At 39.2% G+C, this 17,687-nt stretch overlaps 1 protein-coding gene across 2 annotated transcripts; it reads right to left on the bottom strand.

Moving 5' to 3' along the window:
* Positions 1-751: 751 nt before the first annotated feature.
* On the bottom strand, positions 752-17,474 carry has2 (hyaluronan synthase 2). 2 transcript variants are annotated; one of them, XM_082551443.1, is made up of 5 exons: positions 16,683-17,474; positions 6,962-7,588; positions 6,752-6,811; positions 4,842-4,943; positions 752-4,728 (listed from the first exon to the last, which is right to left on the bottom strand). In XM_082551443.1, exons 2-5 carry the CDS (start codon positions 7,586-7,588, stop codon positions 3,799-3,801), a joined length of 1,719 nt encoding a protein of 572 aa, XP_082407569.1. In that variant the 5' UTR covers positions 16,683-17,474; the 3' UTR covers positions 752-3,798. The 2 variants fall into 2 exon arrangements, with proteins under 2 accessions (XP_082407569.1, XP_082407570.1); XM_082551444.1 differs by lacking the exon at positions 6,752-6,811 and having other exon boundaries at positions 16,683-17,473.
* Between the last annotated feature and the right edge of the window lie 213 nt (positions 17,475-17,687).

Raw genomic sequence — 17,687 nt, 5'->3', positions numbered from 1 at the left:
GACAACATTGTATTTTATTCTGTTGTATATAGTATTTTATTCTATTCTATTGTGTACATTATCTTATTCTTATTATCTTATCCTATTCAAATGTTTTTTCTTAATTTTTGCTACTGTAGGTTTGCGCTGTCCACTTTCTGCTGTAACAAAATAAATTCCCCTAATAAAGGTTATAAATAATAAAATTTGTAGTAACATGATTTGATATCATAATAAACACTGATTTTTTTCTGTTTTTTGTCTGTGTGGAGCATAAGGCTGCTCCACGCTTCGCTTGTGTCACTTTTAGGCTATCTGACAATGATTTTCACATCACGTCTTGTGTCATGCCACACAATCTTTGTGGTGTGCAGGCTGACATCCTAGGAGTAAACACTTGGCGACAGCGGAAAGGAAAACCTCCTTTTTAACAGGAAGAAACCTCTAGTAACCAGGCTCAGAGAGGGAACTACAAGTAAGACAGTATTCTGAGAGCAAAGTGCTCTATTAGGGTGATATGCTACTATTAGGTGTTTAAGAGCAGATGGGCCCTCCTTATTAAATTCTTTGTAAGTGAGGTTAAAGATTTTAAATCTAATCCTGGATCAACTGAAGGATTTTCAGGGAGTTTTTAGGACAGCCTGATAATACTGACAATGACAATTGTATCATAAGAGAACAACATTTTGAGGAAACGAGGACTATGCTCTGATTTTTAACAAGCAACTCCTTGGCTTATAATAATTAATTAATAAAAACTCTTGACAGCAAATGAAAAGAATAGTTTTTTTTATTTGGCACGACACAAAAGTGCTTTACGATAACACTGCCCATGACTAGTTTGACATGAAAACATTTTTGTAGGTTAACTGTCAGTCTCATTCAATACACATTGGAAAAAAAATGCGAACTTTAAAATTGTGTAAAAATGCCACTTGATATTTCATTTGTCATCATTCTGTAAGGCACGTCATAACCTTAAAATAAAAAATTTGTGCAAATGGTTTTGAAATGATTTTGGATGAAAGTTCTCAGACTGCTTGGCTTTATTGCTTATTGTAGAGAAGGCATTGCTTTATATTCTTTAAATACTTCAAATCAGTTAGGTTTGCATATGATCTGTGTTAACCAGAAATTTGTCAGGATGTATTTGCTTTTCCTGTGTGGACATATGGAGCAATCAGAGTTGGATGGATACCAGAAAACATCTAAGTACAAAATCCTACAAACCACAGAACAGCCTTCAATAAATATTTTGCATTCTATCTAAGTACAAAGTAAAAAAAAACAAAGGTTCACCACTTTTCTCGAAATCAATAACTTATCCCTACAGATTGCATTTTTTTTTTAAATTGTTGCTATTGCAGAACCTCCCCCCAGCTCAAAATTTCACATTATTTGGTCAGATATACAAGTCATTGTCAGAACAGTTGAAAGCACACAAATACATTTTTTCATTTTTTTTCTTACAAAAATGAATGAAAATAAAGAATCTTTGGTAGCTAAGCAAAAATAGAATGGAAATGTCTATATATAAAAATGCATTGAAATACATAGTAAAATAAGTACACGGCTACAGCAAAGGGCTGACACGGCATAAAAAATCCAGCTTCGCCTCAATAAGGTACTGTGTATAAAAAGGAGCCCATCATATCACAAACAGATCATAAATTACGTGAAACCATCAGAATGCATCAGTCTTTGGAGAGCACTCTGACACCTTGATGCAATGCAAAGAGAACCACTGAGGTATTTAATCTTCATTATGTCAAGCATCACGCAGAATGATGAGAGAGACGTAAAAGTGCATATGAATTATGGTCAAAAAAAGTAAGTACATCCCATGAAAACTGTTGCCTTTTTTAATGTATTTGAACAAGCAAACATTTAATATCTTTGTAATTCTGACAAAACGTTGAGGATTTTTTTTTTCACGTAAGAGTGGTATAAGAGTGGCAAGTGAATGTGAAAGGAAATGCTTTTTCCTTAAAAAGATATTAAACATTGACATTCCTGTTGAAAAAGTAACTTTCCTTTGTAGTGTTCTTGAACTTTACCACCTTTTCAAAGAAGATCAAGTGGTTGCTTGTCAAATAATAATAACAACAATATTAATCTGACATACTTACATTTTCACATGACTGTAAATTCATGTCTGCTTCTGGTCTATAGCAAACACTGGACTTATTCCAAAATATTGCTTCCTACTATCAACTGCCCTTATTCACATTCCTATGATCAGGTAGTACTATTCCCAGTAGACACTAACATAATCTCACATCTACTTTTTCCCTTGCTAGTGAACAGAATGCAAGGCAGCTTAGAGATGTAACCACTTTATCCTTATGTCACAAAATCTTTGGGCTGGAACTTGTCCATCTTGTTTGCTTGGTGGTTAAAATTCATACTGGTAGAAAGACAACAATAATAGTGTTTTAGCCACTTTTGCAACATACATCTAAAATAAACCTTGTTAAAAGACGAAAAAACAAAAGTCACTGTTTCTGTAAAAGTAAAACAGTCACAGCAGCAATGATACGTCATCTCTCTCTTGTGGTCATCACCTGGTCGCCTGATCAGACAGATATAAATTCTGCTGGTCAGTGATCAGTTTCACTTTGTAAACTAAAAATACTGCAGTCATGTCACATGGGAATAATAATAAATATACCACAACATTAGGTGATGATATGTTTTCACATTGAGCATACATTAAACAGCCAGTCCATTGGTTATATTCCAACCCAACCTTTTTCCAACCAAGTGCTTTCTTGTTGCTGACATAAGAATCAAAGTAGTCTGGCTATCTGATTCTTTCGGCAATTCCAGATGTTATATTTGCTCCCTTAAACCGTAACAGGTGAAGAGCACAAGGAAGTTTGCATCTTTCCCATATGACATGAGAGCATTGAAAGAAAGAAAGCCGCTTTCCATTTCAAAGCCCTTTCTACACTCCTTCTGGCTTCATAAATTGATACTGTAGCTCTTTCCAAAACAGATTAAAACACTGAAAAGGTACACTTAACTTGAACATGTGGCAATAAAAAAAAAAAACTTGAGTGAAATAACTTTAGGTGGATTTGTAAGTTTTGAAGTGGTAAAATAGATCACCCCTATCTATTTATGAGATCTACACAGACTAGACACTGTGTATGTGGTACAATTACACTAATTATATAGCCCTGGTGATAGCCTCTACCAATACCTTTTATCACTATTAATGTAGATTTTTGTCAATGTTGTTCAGTCATTTGAGACTGGAGACAATCGGGCAGTCTTTAGGCTTTCATTTGACGGAGGCAACACAAAACTTGTTCTTTAGTTTAAGTGAGAAAAAAACACATTTACTGGAGAGAGTGCTCTGGAGGGAAAATATTCTTACTGGACAAGTTAAATCCCATCTAAGAATCCAGTTTTATTGGCTTAGTTGCTAATATTAGATGAAGCCCAGTGAAAATGACAAGGGTAAGAGGTAGCTAAAATTATAAAGCCTAGCGCTCTTGCTGCCAAATGCAATAAACACAATCTTGCCATTCTGAGTTATCCAAATTAGCTAATCAGCCTAAACCAATTGATCTTCAGCTAAACCTTATTTGAGTATGTCAAATGGCTAGCTTGAGGATGTACAAGGATCCTGGATGCTATGGTCACAGCCACTGGCATTTAGTCTAGAAAATATTTCTATTTCTTTGTCCATTTTAGTTGACCTCACTTTGCCTCCAGAGCTGCTCTACAGCTAAAATACATTTGTATAACAACAAGATGATGTGTGAGAGAAACCCCCGGTTTCATTGGGAAATCATGATTGTAGTCTGTAAGTCACACATCCAGCACCATATCATAGTGTGTTTCCTTCTTCCTTTTCCCACATTTATTTATGAGCACTGTATATAATGTCAACAGTATAACCCAGTAACTTGCATAGACCACTGCCCCTATTATCAAAACAATCTTTTCTGAGTCGGGGAAGGGTTTTCTAGTCTGTTGTACTACTGTGTATAAAATTCCAATGAAAAGGATAGTGAACCATACTGATATTGGAATCAGACCGATAAAGTTCACCACGATTGTTTTCCTCCCAGAAGTCCCCCATCCAGACTTGTTGATTGTTGCTATTGCAAACATTTTCGCTGGCAACAGGCTTGACATATACAGTACAGAATAAAATGACATGAACACCATGACAATGTTACCTCTGAGGCAGCTGGCAAATGATGACTTAATCAGCGCCACTGCTTGCACAATGAGTAGAAACAAAAGAATATTCCAGAGCCTTCCTTGGTAAAAGAGTTGGATCGCTGTGGCGATGAGGAAAAATGGGAAGAAGCCAGTGATCACAGCCTCATAAGTCATCCAGAGATGGTGTTTGTGGAACCACATGGAGTTGTACAGCCATTCTCTGAAATATGACTTGCTCCATCGTGTCTGTTGATTGAGCCACCGCAGATATGTAATTGGTGTCTCTGTAAGGCACTTTGACCGTGCAGTGTATTTTGTTGCATACCCGAGGCTGAGAACTCTGTTCGTGAGATGACGGTCATCCCCAAAACTGCAGTGGGATCCCATGAAGGTCTGATTGTACCACTCCTCAAGAAACTCATGCAGGAGAGAGTTCCGGTACATTCCTAAAGGCCCGCTAATGCATTGAACGCAGCCGAAGTAGGACTGGCAAGCCCGCTCAATGTTGAAAGCCATCCAGTACCGAACACTGCTCAGGAAGGAGATCCACGACTCATATTTATTTAGGATCTACAGGTAGGTTGACAAGCAGAGACAAAAAGTATGAAGTTTAAAGCACAACATCCTAATTTGTATGTTTGATGTAGAAGATTCAGATTTCACAGAACTTTTAAGAAAACTACCTGTACATCTCCTCCAACTCCTCCCACCATAGGGTCTTCCTCCAAAACCTTAACCATCTCCACTGATGATGCTGGGTCCAGCATGGTGTCAGAGTCACACACCTACATAAAAACACAAGTTAATCAAGAAATTAACTGTGTTTTAGCAAAAAAAATTTACATAATGACACACAAAAAAAAGATATCATGCATCCAACAAAACACATAAATGCTCAATATGGCCACTTTATAATCTCCGCCAGCCAAGACCAGAGGGGCTGCTTTCAACTCTGTTCACCACCCACTATAGCTCTAATGTTGTTCTTCTGCTCTCCCTATTTTCTTCTATAAATGGTAATTTTCCTGACCAACAAAATCAGGTGATGAAAACAAACCTAGAGCCCAGTCCTTTTTAACAAAATACATCTGTTAAAGGCAGAGCCTGATGAAAGTGAAAAGGCATGAAACATTGTCCCTCCTGTTTCTAAGGTTGAAAAGTATTGGCATGACTGCTGGCAGTGCAGCAGTAAGGTCTATTGAACTTTTTGTGAAGTAAATGATTTTTGGCAGGCTGAAGCCAGCTGCAGGTGTTAGACAGCATTATAGCTCTGAGTTCATATTCTCAAAGTCCCCTTCTTTGTTATACAGACCCGTTTGAATCATTTTGATGCTGTTACATAAATTAAGCATCAGTTGAGCCTTACTCTTTGATCACAATGCTTTTTGTAGCACTAACAACTGAACATCACAGAAGAAAATGACATAATGATACTCGGCATTTTGGACAAAGAACTGTTACTTGTGCTTAAGTCTGAAGACACAAGAGTTTTTGAATTAGCCTGAGGTATCTGCTTTTCAAACGTAATAACAACAGATCTGTGGAATTGCAAAACTAACTAAAAATGCTGAAACGTCATTAAAGCCATAGACTGAGCGTCTGGTAACAAAACAGAGAAAGTCTTGACAGAGCATGCCCGCACAAAATATTCTGTGTACTTTAAACGCAATCATTTAGTCATGGAAAGAAAAACACTTTCATTGGAAAGTAGCTTTCATGCACTGTTTAGCATTAACAAGCAGATTCAGGAAAAGGTGTGAAGTCATCAGCGTTGGTTCAACCCATGTGACCTCACCACCCTTCAAGTAATTTTTATTCTTTAGGTAAACACAGTTTGAAAGGTTGTTATTGTGGCTGAATTATATGACACCACAATGTGGTTACATATCATATGACAGTAATACAAGCTCTCATTAAGTATGATATGATAGCTAACATTTGCCATTGTTAGCTACTGCTAATACAAGACAAAGTAAGTCTGGAGGATCAAAACCTCTTTGTATTTTGAACTGAGAAAGGTTCCATTTATTTTTAATTACTTTTATGCTCCTGAATATGACAGTACTATACAGCTCCACAAGAGCCCATGACACGTTTAACAGTCAGTGCCTGCAGGATATTGCTTTACCAAGCAGTTAATGTCTTTAGCCACTGTTTATTTTTTAAGCCACACCAACATACTGTCGCTAGCCAAACACACTATTGAATTTAGTTTTCCTAAAGCTATCAGGCTTTTAGTCCTTAGGTCTGTGTTACTCAAATATAATCTTTGATTGTTTTTAATTTTTCTGAACAGGAGACAAACACATGCTAACCTTTCTAACCTTTCTTTGATACAGATTTGTAGATGACGTAACGCCCTGCGAAAAAGATCTGTTATTACACTTAGACATCAGCTACTGCTGCCCTCCTTCACGCCACACTTCACAACACGGTGCACATGCTAAAAAGCAAAACAAAAGACTCTTTGTGGACCCCATATTTGGCTTGGCATAGCCTCCCCTCCTCTCTTTCCAGCCATCTCTCGTTCTATTCCCTTTCACTCTATCATCAGCTTATGTTTGCCTAGTTTGCATCTCCCACAGTAGCTTACATTTTCTCTTTCTTCACTATGTCCTTCAGATGTCAGCTCTGTGTGTGCATGCGTGCAAATCTACAAAGACACACACAGGCACAAAGTAATATTACACCTGTTGTACAGTATTTTTAATCTTCTAATTTATTTCATTATTTTTTTATTTAAGGGGCTATTGTTCTTCCACATTACCTGCATTAACTGATTTTAAGCGATTTAACTACTTACCTGCACATAATCCACGCTCCTTCCCAGTGCTTTGAAGGCTGTATACATGACCTCTCTCTTCCCTCCCCACTTCTGCATGATGCACACACATTTGCTGTTCAGCACAACCCTGGACACCTGCTGAAGGCTCTCAGCGTAGCTCTCATCTGTCTCCTCGGGTCCTCTGCTGTGATAATTACTCCTCCACACGTACGTGGCTGATCTGTCCGATCCCATGACCTCCTTAAAAATCTCCATCATGTACAAGTCGTCGTCTGAATTTCCATCGATCACCATGATAACTTTGATACCAGGATATGTCAGCCTCTTCACTGACACAAGGCATTTTCTTAGGTAGTTTTCATCCTCCTGATATGCAGCGATGCACAATGCCAAGGACTTGTTCAGTTTAATTGGTGTTTCTAAGGAGCGCCGCATGTTACGGTGTTCTAGGAGTGCAAAGAGGGTCTGGATAATAAGGTGAACAACCAAAATGGCACCATACAGCCCAAAAGATAGGTGATTTTGAGCTGTAGTGAAAAATTGGTAGCCCATGATATAGGCTGTCGAGATGCCCACCAGGAGAGACACGCCGAACATGGTGGTCCCAAATATCCTCAGGTAAGTGAGGCCTCTTTTACACTTCATCTGTGGACAAAAACAAAAGGGTTACATGTAGTAACAGTGGTGCAGAAAATGTTACTATGATTGACAGCAACTCACAGTGAAACATTTGTAACCTTTTATACTCAATTGGTCCAAGTAAATGACCTTCTTAACCTCCTAAGACCCGAACTCTTCCACGGCATGCATTTTTAATTTCTCTTTGATTTTTGGGATGATTAGGTCCTGATGAATGTAAAAACAAAGAATTACCAGATTTTTTTTACCTAATTTTTGCTTGTAAGAAAAATGAGAGCCACATATGAGGATATTTGTTTAAAATTTTGATAGAACAGTAGCAGTATAATGTCCTCGTAAGTGGATATCAGGCCGTTGTAGAGCAAAATTGAGTATTTTGGTCTAAATAACCGAAAATGTGATGTCCACATATGTGGACGGCAGGTCGTAGGAGGTTAAAGTGAATACAATCACTTAAACAAGAGTGTTGGAACCATTTTCACTGTACTTTTCACTAAAGCTTTTATGTTTTGACACAACAAAACCAGGTACAGACTGCTGTAAGCTTTCTCCTTTTTTATGCCCCATCCCTCTCCCTACCTCCTCCCCTTCCCCAAATCCCCCTAAATGCCAGACAGTTGTGAGTAGCCGATTGTTCCAACTCTCTTTTAGTGTGGGTGGCCACACGTTACAAGATTTCTTGACCTAATTAACCAACAAGTTGGCTGCCTCTGCCAACCATCAAGGTCTAAGCACATGCTAAATGTTGGTCGTGGTGGTGGGGTAGCCTATAATGAAAATTATTGGTTTCCACAGTATTTTGGGGACACATTGCAAAGGTCAAAGACCAAGTATGACAAACTCTGACCTAGAACATGAATATTCAATATTTTTAAGAGAGGCGTTTGTGCAAGAGGATGCTTTTGCGTCTGCATCCTCTTGCACAAACTCCTGAAGTTTGTTTCCAACCCTCATTATGTTGCTACCGCCATCTGTTTGGCAGACCAACGGAGACCCACTCAGCGTGGCTCATTTTGACTCAACGCAGAGAGCGGACCACCCTGTGATGTCATCTGTTTATATCTTTATGGGAAGAAGAAGACAAGAGACTTCTATTGCTGCACGCGTGCTTCTCTCTCTCTGAATCTTTGTGTAGAGAGCATTGCAGGGAAATGACTTCTGTTAAACAGAGAGAAAGAGAGAAAAGACCTTTGACATTATGAAGGTCAAAGTATGCTGACCTTCAGTAGGGCTCCCTCTTGTGGGATAAACTTTTCATCTAGGATTTAGACGCATTTAGCGCCATTTTGTTCATTGAGTGACCAAAAATATTTTGCGATATCACGCATTTTGTACATGTACATTTAATCAAGTCAAGGGAAACAAGTCAGAACAACAATAAAATGATCAAAAGAAGCGTATACAAGGCCGAGTGATGTTTGTGAACTGGAGAGAGTTCTTGGGACCACACCTAAACACATGACAGATGAAGGGAGGGGACGACTAAAGGAGAGAAAGAAAAAAATATATACACAGAGAAAGCGAAGATAGCATGGAGAATCTTTAAGAGAGAAAGTGAAGAAAGTTGGTTAAGAAAATTGGTTAAACTAGCTGAAAAGCAGATGCATCTTGAGAGACATTAGGAAAATGAAAGTAAAAGACAGTGAGGGAGTAGCAGAAGCAGGGAGAGAGAGGTTGTGTTCATGGAGAAGAATACACACAAACACACACTTTGGCTCAGACATAATGCTTTGTTCATTTGACTGTTGGACGAGAAAGCCACAATCAGTGTAGCGGACCTCCTCTGGCATGTGGCAAAGGTTTTAACGTCAGGCCATCTTTTACAAGACCCCTGACATGCACAGATATACACCAAAATGCACATATAAAAGCTTATTGTACCACTGCATGTGTGTGTTTGTGTAATTGAACAAATTTAAATTTTGGCCTCTTTCAGCTTGTGTGAGAATGTCTATAATGCTTTATAAGCCCTGTATCCATGTCTTATCTTTGTTTGAACTCAACCACTGATTATGAGTAAGCATGAGTGCAGCAACAAAACACAACGTTTTGGGGCACTTCATTGTCAGCTTAAAAGTACATCATGACTGACAAATGTACACCTCTACATTTCATCAACTGGGCTTTGGGAGAAAACAAAATGAACTTGATTGAACCACTGAAGATAACAAGGACAGGAACCGTCGTCAGTGTTTGCTCCTCCTTGACTTTCTGTTAATGATCTGCACTTTAATGATACAATCTGTTTGCTCTGATTTAATGTTTGGAATGAAAGTAAAAATCAAAACTAGGATATTAAATCCATCATCGACAGGCTAGGCTCATGGCATGTAAATGTGATGTGGGAAAACGTCAAGTCCACAGTAATGCAACCATTGCTGCTGGCTACAATGATCTGGTCTTTGCAGGATCTTATACACCATTTTGGGTGTGTAGTGCAGCGCAGAGGTCGGGTTGACAGTCAGCTCAGGCTGCAGACAGATTAACTGCAGACTTAAAGTGAGGCCAAACTCTGGCCCGTTCTTATTGAGATAAAGCCTTTTTAATCAGAGCAGTATCTGTAACAGTGGAGATGTCATCCACATATGGATGATGTAAATGATGTCACGTTGGTTGGTGAGCACGCGTATCTTCATGTGTTTGTCCAGAGCATTTATCTATGCAAGCGGAGGGTGTCATTAACACATGAAGATGATATCACTCCAGCTTTCTGTTTGTTGTTACATCTTGGCACTTGAGGGTTAGAACATCGCCATTATGTCCTTTTTGCTGTACATGTGTGTATGCGTGGCCAGCCCTGTGGTGACCTTGGGCTGGAAGCTTGAGCAGTCTCACTCTGACGTTATTAACAGTCTCTTGAGTGAAACTCCCACAGGCTCTCTCTCAGAGATAACATTACAGTAATGTTGAGTCTTGCATGGATGTACATGGTGAGTTAGTAGATAAATGAAGCGATGACTACATAAATTAATGGATAGATTAAGTTGACCCAAAAAAACTGGGTCCTTGGAAAAAGTGCATCTGGCTGTTCTTTTAAACTGAGACACGTGGATTTGTTTGGGATTACAGCAACAGTAAAAAAAATAAAATAACAAAAAAGTAGTGACAGGGAAATCTCATTGTGTTTGTGAGTTTGTTATTTTGAAAATATGATTTAGGAAAATCAATGAGTGTCTTGCCTTCCCGTTACTCTAAGTGTTCTTACAGTACAAATGAGCAAGGCGCTGAACTATTTAGCTGTAACAGGAATGAGAGACTGTGCCTGCATCTTCCTCTGCTTCTGAATGAAACAGCATATTAATATGCTACAGTATGCTAAATCAAAATCCTGACCTCATGACAATATTAGACTAAAATTCAGGGATCACTATACTATGGTTTATTTTGTTCAAAACGTGCTCACTACATGCACACATTCTGATGGAAATCCATCCAATAATTTTTTCAGGTGGAGCCACTGAGTAAATCAAATGTGAACATCAAAGTTTCCCTGCAGGAAAAGTCAAGGAAACACCATGTGCAAACATTGCACAGACTTTGTAAATAAGTGAATTTGTTGATCTGCTGGTGCTCAGAGGGATGATAGGAGTTCACCGAATACAGAAGGTACATTGCTACACATAGAGTCAAGTTACTTGCAATGCCAAGAAAAAAACATTGCATTTAATTGGTTTGACATGTTTACAATATTGCGCAAAAGTCTTGAGCCACCTCTAAATTCTTTCTTTCAATGATCCAGACCTTCTTGTAATTTCTTTAACATCTCATACTTTTTAAAGTGGTCTTGAGCAACAGTTCTTCAGGGCTCTTAAGGTCTTGTAATGCTTCTGTTTGGACATTGGCTGCTTTTTCACTCATTTTTAGCCAAGTATTTAGACCTGTACATTAAAACAATAAACACTGACCTCTGAATCGATCAAAAAGGCACCTAACAAGAGAGAGTGTTTATTGACCAGTGTGAATGCTTTTCTTCTGATTTGTTTAGCGGAATCTATGAAACCTGCAAACACAACACAGGTTGACAGTGATAATAGTATTACATAATAAAATTTTTACAGGAACAAGATGATGATGAGCTATTGACTGCCTGGTGTGCAGTGTGCCCTTAAAACATTTGAGGAAACTGAATGAAGGGCAAAAGAAGAATTGGCAGAGCTAGAAAACTACCTACAACAAATTCCTGACACAGGACCTGAGAGACAAATCTGAAGCCTCAGTGGAAGGGTTGGCTGTCAAGAAGTCATTCTTAAGGAAGGTAAAACGGAAGAAAAGGCTGATGTATGCCAGATTACACTCATGGAGTGATAATTCCAGTCATTTTTGGTTTAAATTATGCATTGATATGTATGGAGGAAGTAGTACAGATGTACAACACCCAAAACACGGGGGAGGCTCTGTTATGGTTTGGGACTGCATTTAAGGCAGTGGTGTTTGGGATCTTGTCAAAATTGATGAAAATGTGAACACAGAAAAGTACAATCAGATTTTGATCTACCATGCAGTACCATCTGGAACGTGTCTGATTGGCTTCATTTTTTAGCCTGACAACAATCTCAAACAAACAATGCAGTAAAAGAATATCTAGATAGAAAACCACACAATGGAATCAGTCATGGATTGACCTCCCCAGAGCCTGGACCGCAACATTATTCAAGCAGTGTGGGATCATCCTGACAGAGAATGGAACAAAAGGAAGCCAACATCCAAAGAAGAACTTTAAATGTCCTATAAGAAGCCTGGAGAAATATTCCTGAAGACTACTTAAAGAAATTACAAGAAAGCTTGTCTAAGAGAGTTCAGGCTGTGTTGAAGGTGGTCGTACCAAATACTGACTTTCGAGTTGTACAAACTTTGTTTTTGCTTTACATACTGTACATACTGTATTTCCATTCACACTTTTGCATGTTTCAATAAATCACTGCTCCAATTTCACATTTCCTTTGCATATCATAGAAACAAGGGAGTGGCTCAAGACTTCTGCACAATACTGCATATTTTCATTCTGTTCATTCTTTTGGCCACAAAGAACCGACAATAAATCTCAATCACCAATTAAAATATGAGTGCTACTTGTGCGCAATAAAATATGGGACACATTTTGGTTTTCAAATATAATGAATATCTTAAAATCACCACATGTTATAATAAATTGCATGCGTGTTACATCAGGGAGAGCTTTTAGATATGAAGAACAGGCTGCTTAATGTGAATGCCATATGTACCTATGTGCAAATCTATCACTAATGTCACAATGTATGGCATATGTGTGCGTGTTTGTGTGTGTATATACACAGCATGAGGCATATGTGTGTGTGTGTAAGAATATGAGTGTGTATGCAGGCTGTCTGCAGAAAGAGATGCCTTGACTTAACTCACATGAGAGCAGTTGAAGCTCTTTCAGCAGGGTTCCAGCTCAAGACCTCTGATAGAAACGCAAGACTCTGATAGACTCTGTGTGTGTATGTGTGTGTGTGTGTGTCTTCATACACTAAAACTACATATCTGTGTGAGTTTGCACAAGTGTGTATGTAATTACTGTGTGTGCTGCCCAGAGTATAACAGTGAAGTGGAGCCAAAGAAAGACAGCCTGCTGGTCTGTGTGGAGCTGAGATAACATAAAGCTCACATCTTTACATCTCAGCAGTCACTGCTGGAAGTGTAACATTCACAAATCAGCAGCTCTGGCTGGATAAGTACTTATAACAAATCAAACATTATATGCTGGGGGCCCAAGCTGACACTTGTGGCTGGTATAATCTAGACCTGAATCACAGTTAAGGATTTGAACAGTTTTCATGGTATTTTTCATGACAATGTTCAATGAAGCCCAGATAAGTATGAGCTAATAAAGACAGATTAATGGTATTTGGGGTTTTTGTGAGGAGTCTCTGGATCCATTGAAAAAATAATAGTACATTTTATATCAGTTTAGTATAAAAAACCAGACCTGCTGAGGTAATACACACCTTTGAAATCTCATGTGCTTTGACAATTTCCAAGAATAAAAAAAACACGCATGTACAAATGGAGAGATATGCATCACAGATAATGATTTTATATATACACTAGGTTGTCAGTGTGTGTTTAAGAACTTTGCAGGGTTAGAAAAGGCCACGGGGGATTGTAAAATTAAACATTAAACGTGGAGCTGGCTCTCATGACAGACATAGCAGCATGCAGCAAAGGGTCACATCTTCCCGAGAAGCTGATGAGGCAAAAGAGTGGAAGCGGCGGGGAGAGACTTGAGAATTGGCTGCAGTCTTTGGCTAGACGTACTTGACACATTCAAGGCTGGGCTGCTGCTCCATGTCTATTTACTATGTTAATTTAGTGACAAGGCTCCTTTTCTCTTCGCTCTTTCTGGGGGCAGAATCAGGTGTGATGGGGCCATAACTGAAAAGCAGCAAAAGGTTAAAGCATCTTCTAGACTGCAACTGTTTCTTCATCACGCAATTAGCATCTCATTACACTGTTACACTAACAGATGTTGTTATATACATGATTTAATACAACACTGAGGTAAATGTGTTCTCTGTTTCAAAGCCAGACTATGCCGTTTGGTATTTAGGCGTGTCTTTTTTCCACCTTGATTCATCCATGTAGTAGGAAGAAAAGGGGAGGAGGTGAAGTTGGGATGAAGCTGCTCAGAGATGAATGGGTGGCACACACTGAAAATGGGGTGGGGCCAGGACATTGAAGGCGTGGTGCTGTACTTGGATGCATTCACTGCCAGCTGAGGCACGGGACTTACATCACTGTGGCAGACTCCAAGAGACCAAAGTGAGATGAGGTTGAGTATGGAATTCCTCCTTCTTAAGCTATTTCTTTGTGTGAAAAAAAATGCAAAAAATCATTGAAAGCTCTTCTTTTACAAACACAACCTGTTTCTCTGTATCATCCAACGATCCAGCAGTTCCCTTATCAGATTGATAATAGACATCCATCCATCAGCAGTACCCTTAAATAAATGTCTTCACCTCCATGGGATGGAAAATTCTATTAATAGCACTCTTTAAAACCACAGCCCAGTGTGGCTAAAAGATAACAGAGGCTCATAATCACACTCAAGTAGAAGATAATTAAAAAGAACTTTATAATTATTAAGGGGAAAAAAGGAAGAAAGAATCACACGAAGATTTCCATGAAACGTTTTGTCAGTTTGTCACTCTCATCTTTCCAGAAGATATACAGAAAATATAAATAACATTAACAAGAGCCACTTTGTGAGCTGCTCCTGCCCGGTTTGCTTTGTAAGGGGCCTTTGTTACTTTATGGTACACTCTAACTGCTGGATATATGAATTAGATTTGGCATCAAACCTACTCTGTGTGACTCAGCGTGAGGTAGTGAGAATCTAACTGACATCCAAATTTTCACTTTTACTGGCTGGCTGCAGTGCTGCTTTACTGTTAGTATACTGAAGGAACCTGGAAAAAAACTGGTATTAACACAGAGTAGATGAGCTAAGTGGTACGGCTCGGGAGGGGCTGCGCCTCTAAGATCAACAGTTGTACCCTGCCAGCCCCATGGCTCTTTACACTAAAAGACCCTTGCTGGGAGAAGTAATGGCACGTGAGACTTGTTGTGTGCCTTAATGGAGGCCAGCCATGGAAAGTCTTCTTCTCTTAAATAGTAAAATGCTCTTTGTGCTGTGTGGGAGTGCATGCTGGAGCACTGATGCAACTCAGACATCAAAAAGGTTTTAAAAACTTCTTTGTCATTATAGTGGACAACTGTGACATTCACAGAGTATTTCATTTAATAGCACTAAAGTCGTATTGTCTTTCTCATTGGGAACTGAGTCCTGCACTCAGCAAAGAAATTCCCTGGAGGACTGAGATTAGGAACACCACATGGGTATTAGGTTGAATACATGCTGACATGGGCACAAGGTCCACATATGCTCCAAATCTACAGCAAATGAGCAGTGAGCATTTATTTGAAGTTTACAGTTTCCCTGCTAATAAAGTACTGCGCAAAAAGTTTAATCCACAAGTCATCCTGGAAGTATTTTTTCACACTGGACACACTTGATCATCTCTTCTTACAAGTAAATATGCAGGATATCACCACAGAGTTAGGGTGCATTGTGAGAGCAGCACAATGCAAAGTAAAATCAATAAAATAAATAGATAATCCAAGTCAGCAAGGAGATTCTGCTTGTGGGTTGAAAAGTTCTACATTTTGGATAAATAGCTGTAATATTTGTCCACTTACTCACACATGGTGTGTGGGCAACACAGTGGGACCCAACAGCGGTCTGTGCACACTCAGTAGGTGGATGGAGAAAGAGACTATGTCAAGGAGAGTGTGACAGATGTTCATTAGCATTTGTGTATATGTGCGCGTGTGATGGGTGTGCAAGGGGACAACAATGCTCAGAACTTAGGTGCATGGACCACGTGATATCTCACATGAGCTTTTCTGGTTTTGTTTAAGTTCAAAGTTAGGAGGTTATGAATAAACTGCAAAACTTTTCAGCAAGGCATGTGCCTGTTACCACTTTTTACAGAACACGGATATCAACAAAGGCTAACTTGTCCAAAAGCTGAAGGCTGGTCAAGAAGCTATTCACACGCATGCAAATGTTAGTCCTCCACACTGGGCGTCAAATTACGCGCCCCTACCACAAGCCACGCTGAAACAGTCCCCATTCAGTCTTCTCATTGGCTTAAAAATCTCAACGAATGACGTGTGACCGGTAACGTCACAGTGTAGTTATATTCAGGCTAGCATCACTCTTACAACAAAGACTAGTCATTAATTTGACTGATCAGAAGATAAAAGCTTAGTATATTAAACCTTTTACACCTGTATTTTGTAGTGTTATAGCATGAAATGAAACACAAACTGAGTTTCAGCACTTCTTGCTGTGGCTCCCAACTTTTAGCATCACTCACTTTGTGGAGCAAACACGCTGAACAAACTCGTGAAAAAAAAAAGCTCTATGCATGCACTTTGCTAGAGAGTTGGCGCATCATCACGTTCACACACACGCGCACACGAAAACTGATTGCGCGTAATTATGTTCTAAACCACTTTATGAATGATTTAGTGGCTTGTGGTAAAATATTTGGTAAAATGATCACCGGCCACCTACCTTGAAGCAGCTGTTGTCCTCTGATTCCTCCTGAGAAAGGATGCGTCTAACTTCTGGGACTCTGGTCCCGATCCACAGAGGAAAAAAGTAGACACAGAGCTTGAGCAGCGACGACTCTCATGAATCCGCTTAAAATGGTCCTCATAAGCCTATTTTTGTTTGTTTGTTTGTTTGTTTTTTAAAGGGGGAAAAAGAATAATAAAAAAAGTCGTGCCAGTCCTTTGTATGTGTGCTCAGTTTGGATGCTTCAAAAAGACAACCGGGATTGCTTGTCTTCTCTAACTTCTAACGGTTTGTCTGCAGCCTTTCCAAGTCACTTGCATCTCTGGTGTCCAAAACCAAACATCATATCAGTCAGCTTTGGCATCATTCATATAAAAAAGTATAAATAAAACATAGACTATAAAAATATGATAAATATTCTTCTCCATCAACGCCTGTTTCATTCATTCTTAATAAAACGAAAAAAAAAAATTAAGATAAAGCATCAACTTTGGCAGCTTCAGTCACATTCAAAAGTTTTTTTAAAAAAAACAAAAAAGTTTCAGCAAACAATAAAATATGAGCCAGAGCTTTTTTTGTATTCTTCCTGTCTTAAGGGGCGTTAAGGTAAGTTTTTCTAGAGTTTCCTCCGAGCATCCAGGTTACACAGAGCGCACAGAAGTCTCTCTGCCGCTGTTTCAGCTGTCTAATTCCTTCCAGACGGGTGTGTGTGCATGTGTGCGAGTATGTCTGTGTGTGTGGACCCTCCTTTATGGCTCCTGCGGCTCCCAAACCCCTTTTACCGGGCAACAGATTGGCGTGTTGATTTAATAGGAGGGAAGGTTTGGGGGTGTGTGTAAGGAGGAGCGACGGAGAAGTGATGGGGGAAGAGAAAAAAAGGGGTGGGGGAGGGGGGGCGGCGAGTCTCTCATCCAAACTCATTCAAACTTCAGAGAATGGGTGGGTGGGGAGTCTCTCATCCAAAGTCATTCAAACTCCAGAGAGAGAGAGAGAGAGAGAGAG

Source organism: Aulonocara stuartgranti, assembly GCF_965226115.1.
Source record: "Aulonocara stuartgranti genome assembly, chromosome: 11".
Classification (NCBI taxonomy): Eukaryota; Metazoa; Chordata; class Actinopteri; order Cichliformes; family Cichlidae; genus Aulonocara; species Aulonocara stuartgranti.
The sequence above is the reverse complement of the archived record's forward strand: the minus strand, read 5'-3'. Positions and strand labels throughout refer to the sequence as shown.

Bases quoted from the DNA above. Each gene is read 5' to 3' on its own strand.
- has2 (XM_082551443.1), bottom strand. From the start codon at position 7,588: ATGAAGTGTAAAAGAGGCCTCACTTACCTGAGGATATTTGGGACCACC. The intron at 6,812-6,961 runs GTAAGTAGTTAA...GTGTCTTTGTAG, and splicing joins GGAGCGTGGATTATGTGCAG to ATTTGCACGCATGCACACAC. The intron at 4,729-4,841 runs GTAGTTTTCTTA...ACCTACCTGTAG, and splicing joins GAGTTGGAGGAGATGTACAG to ATCCTAAATAAATATGAGTC.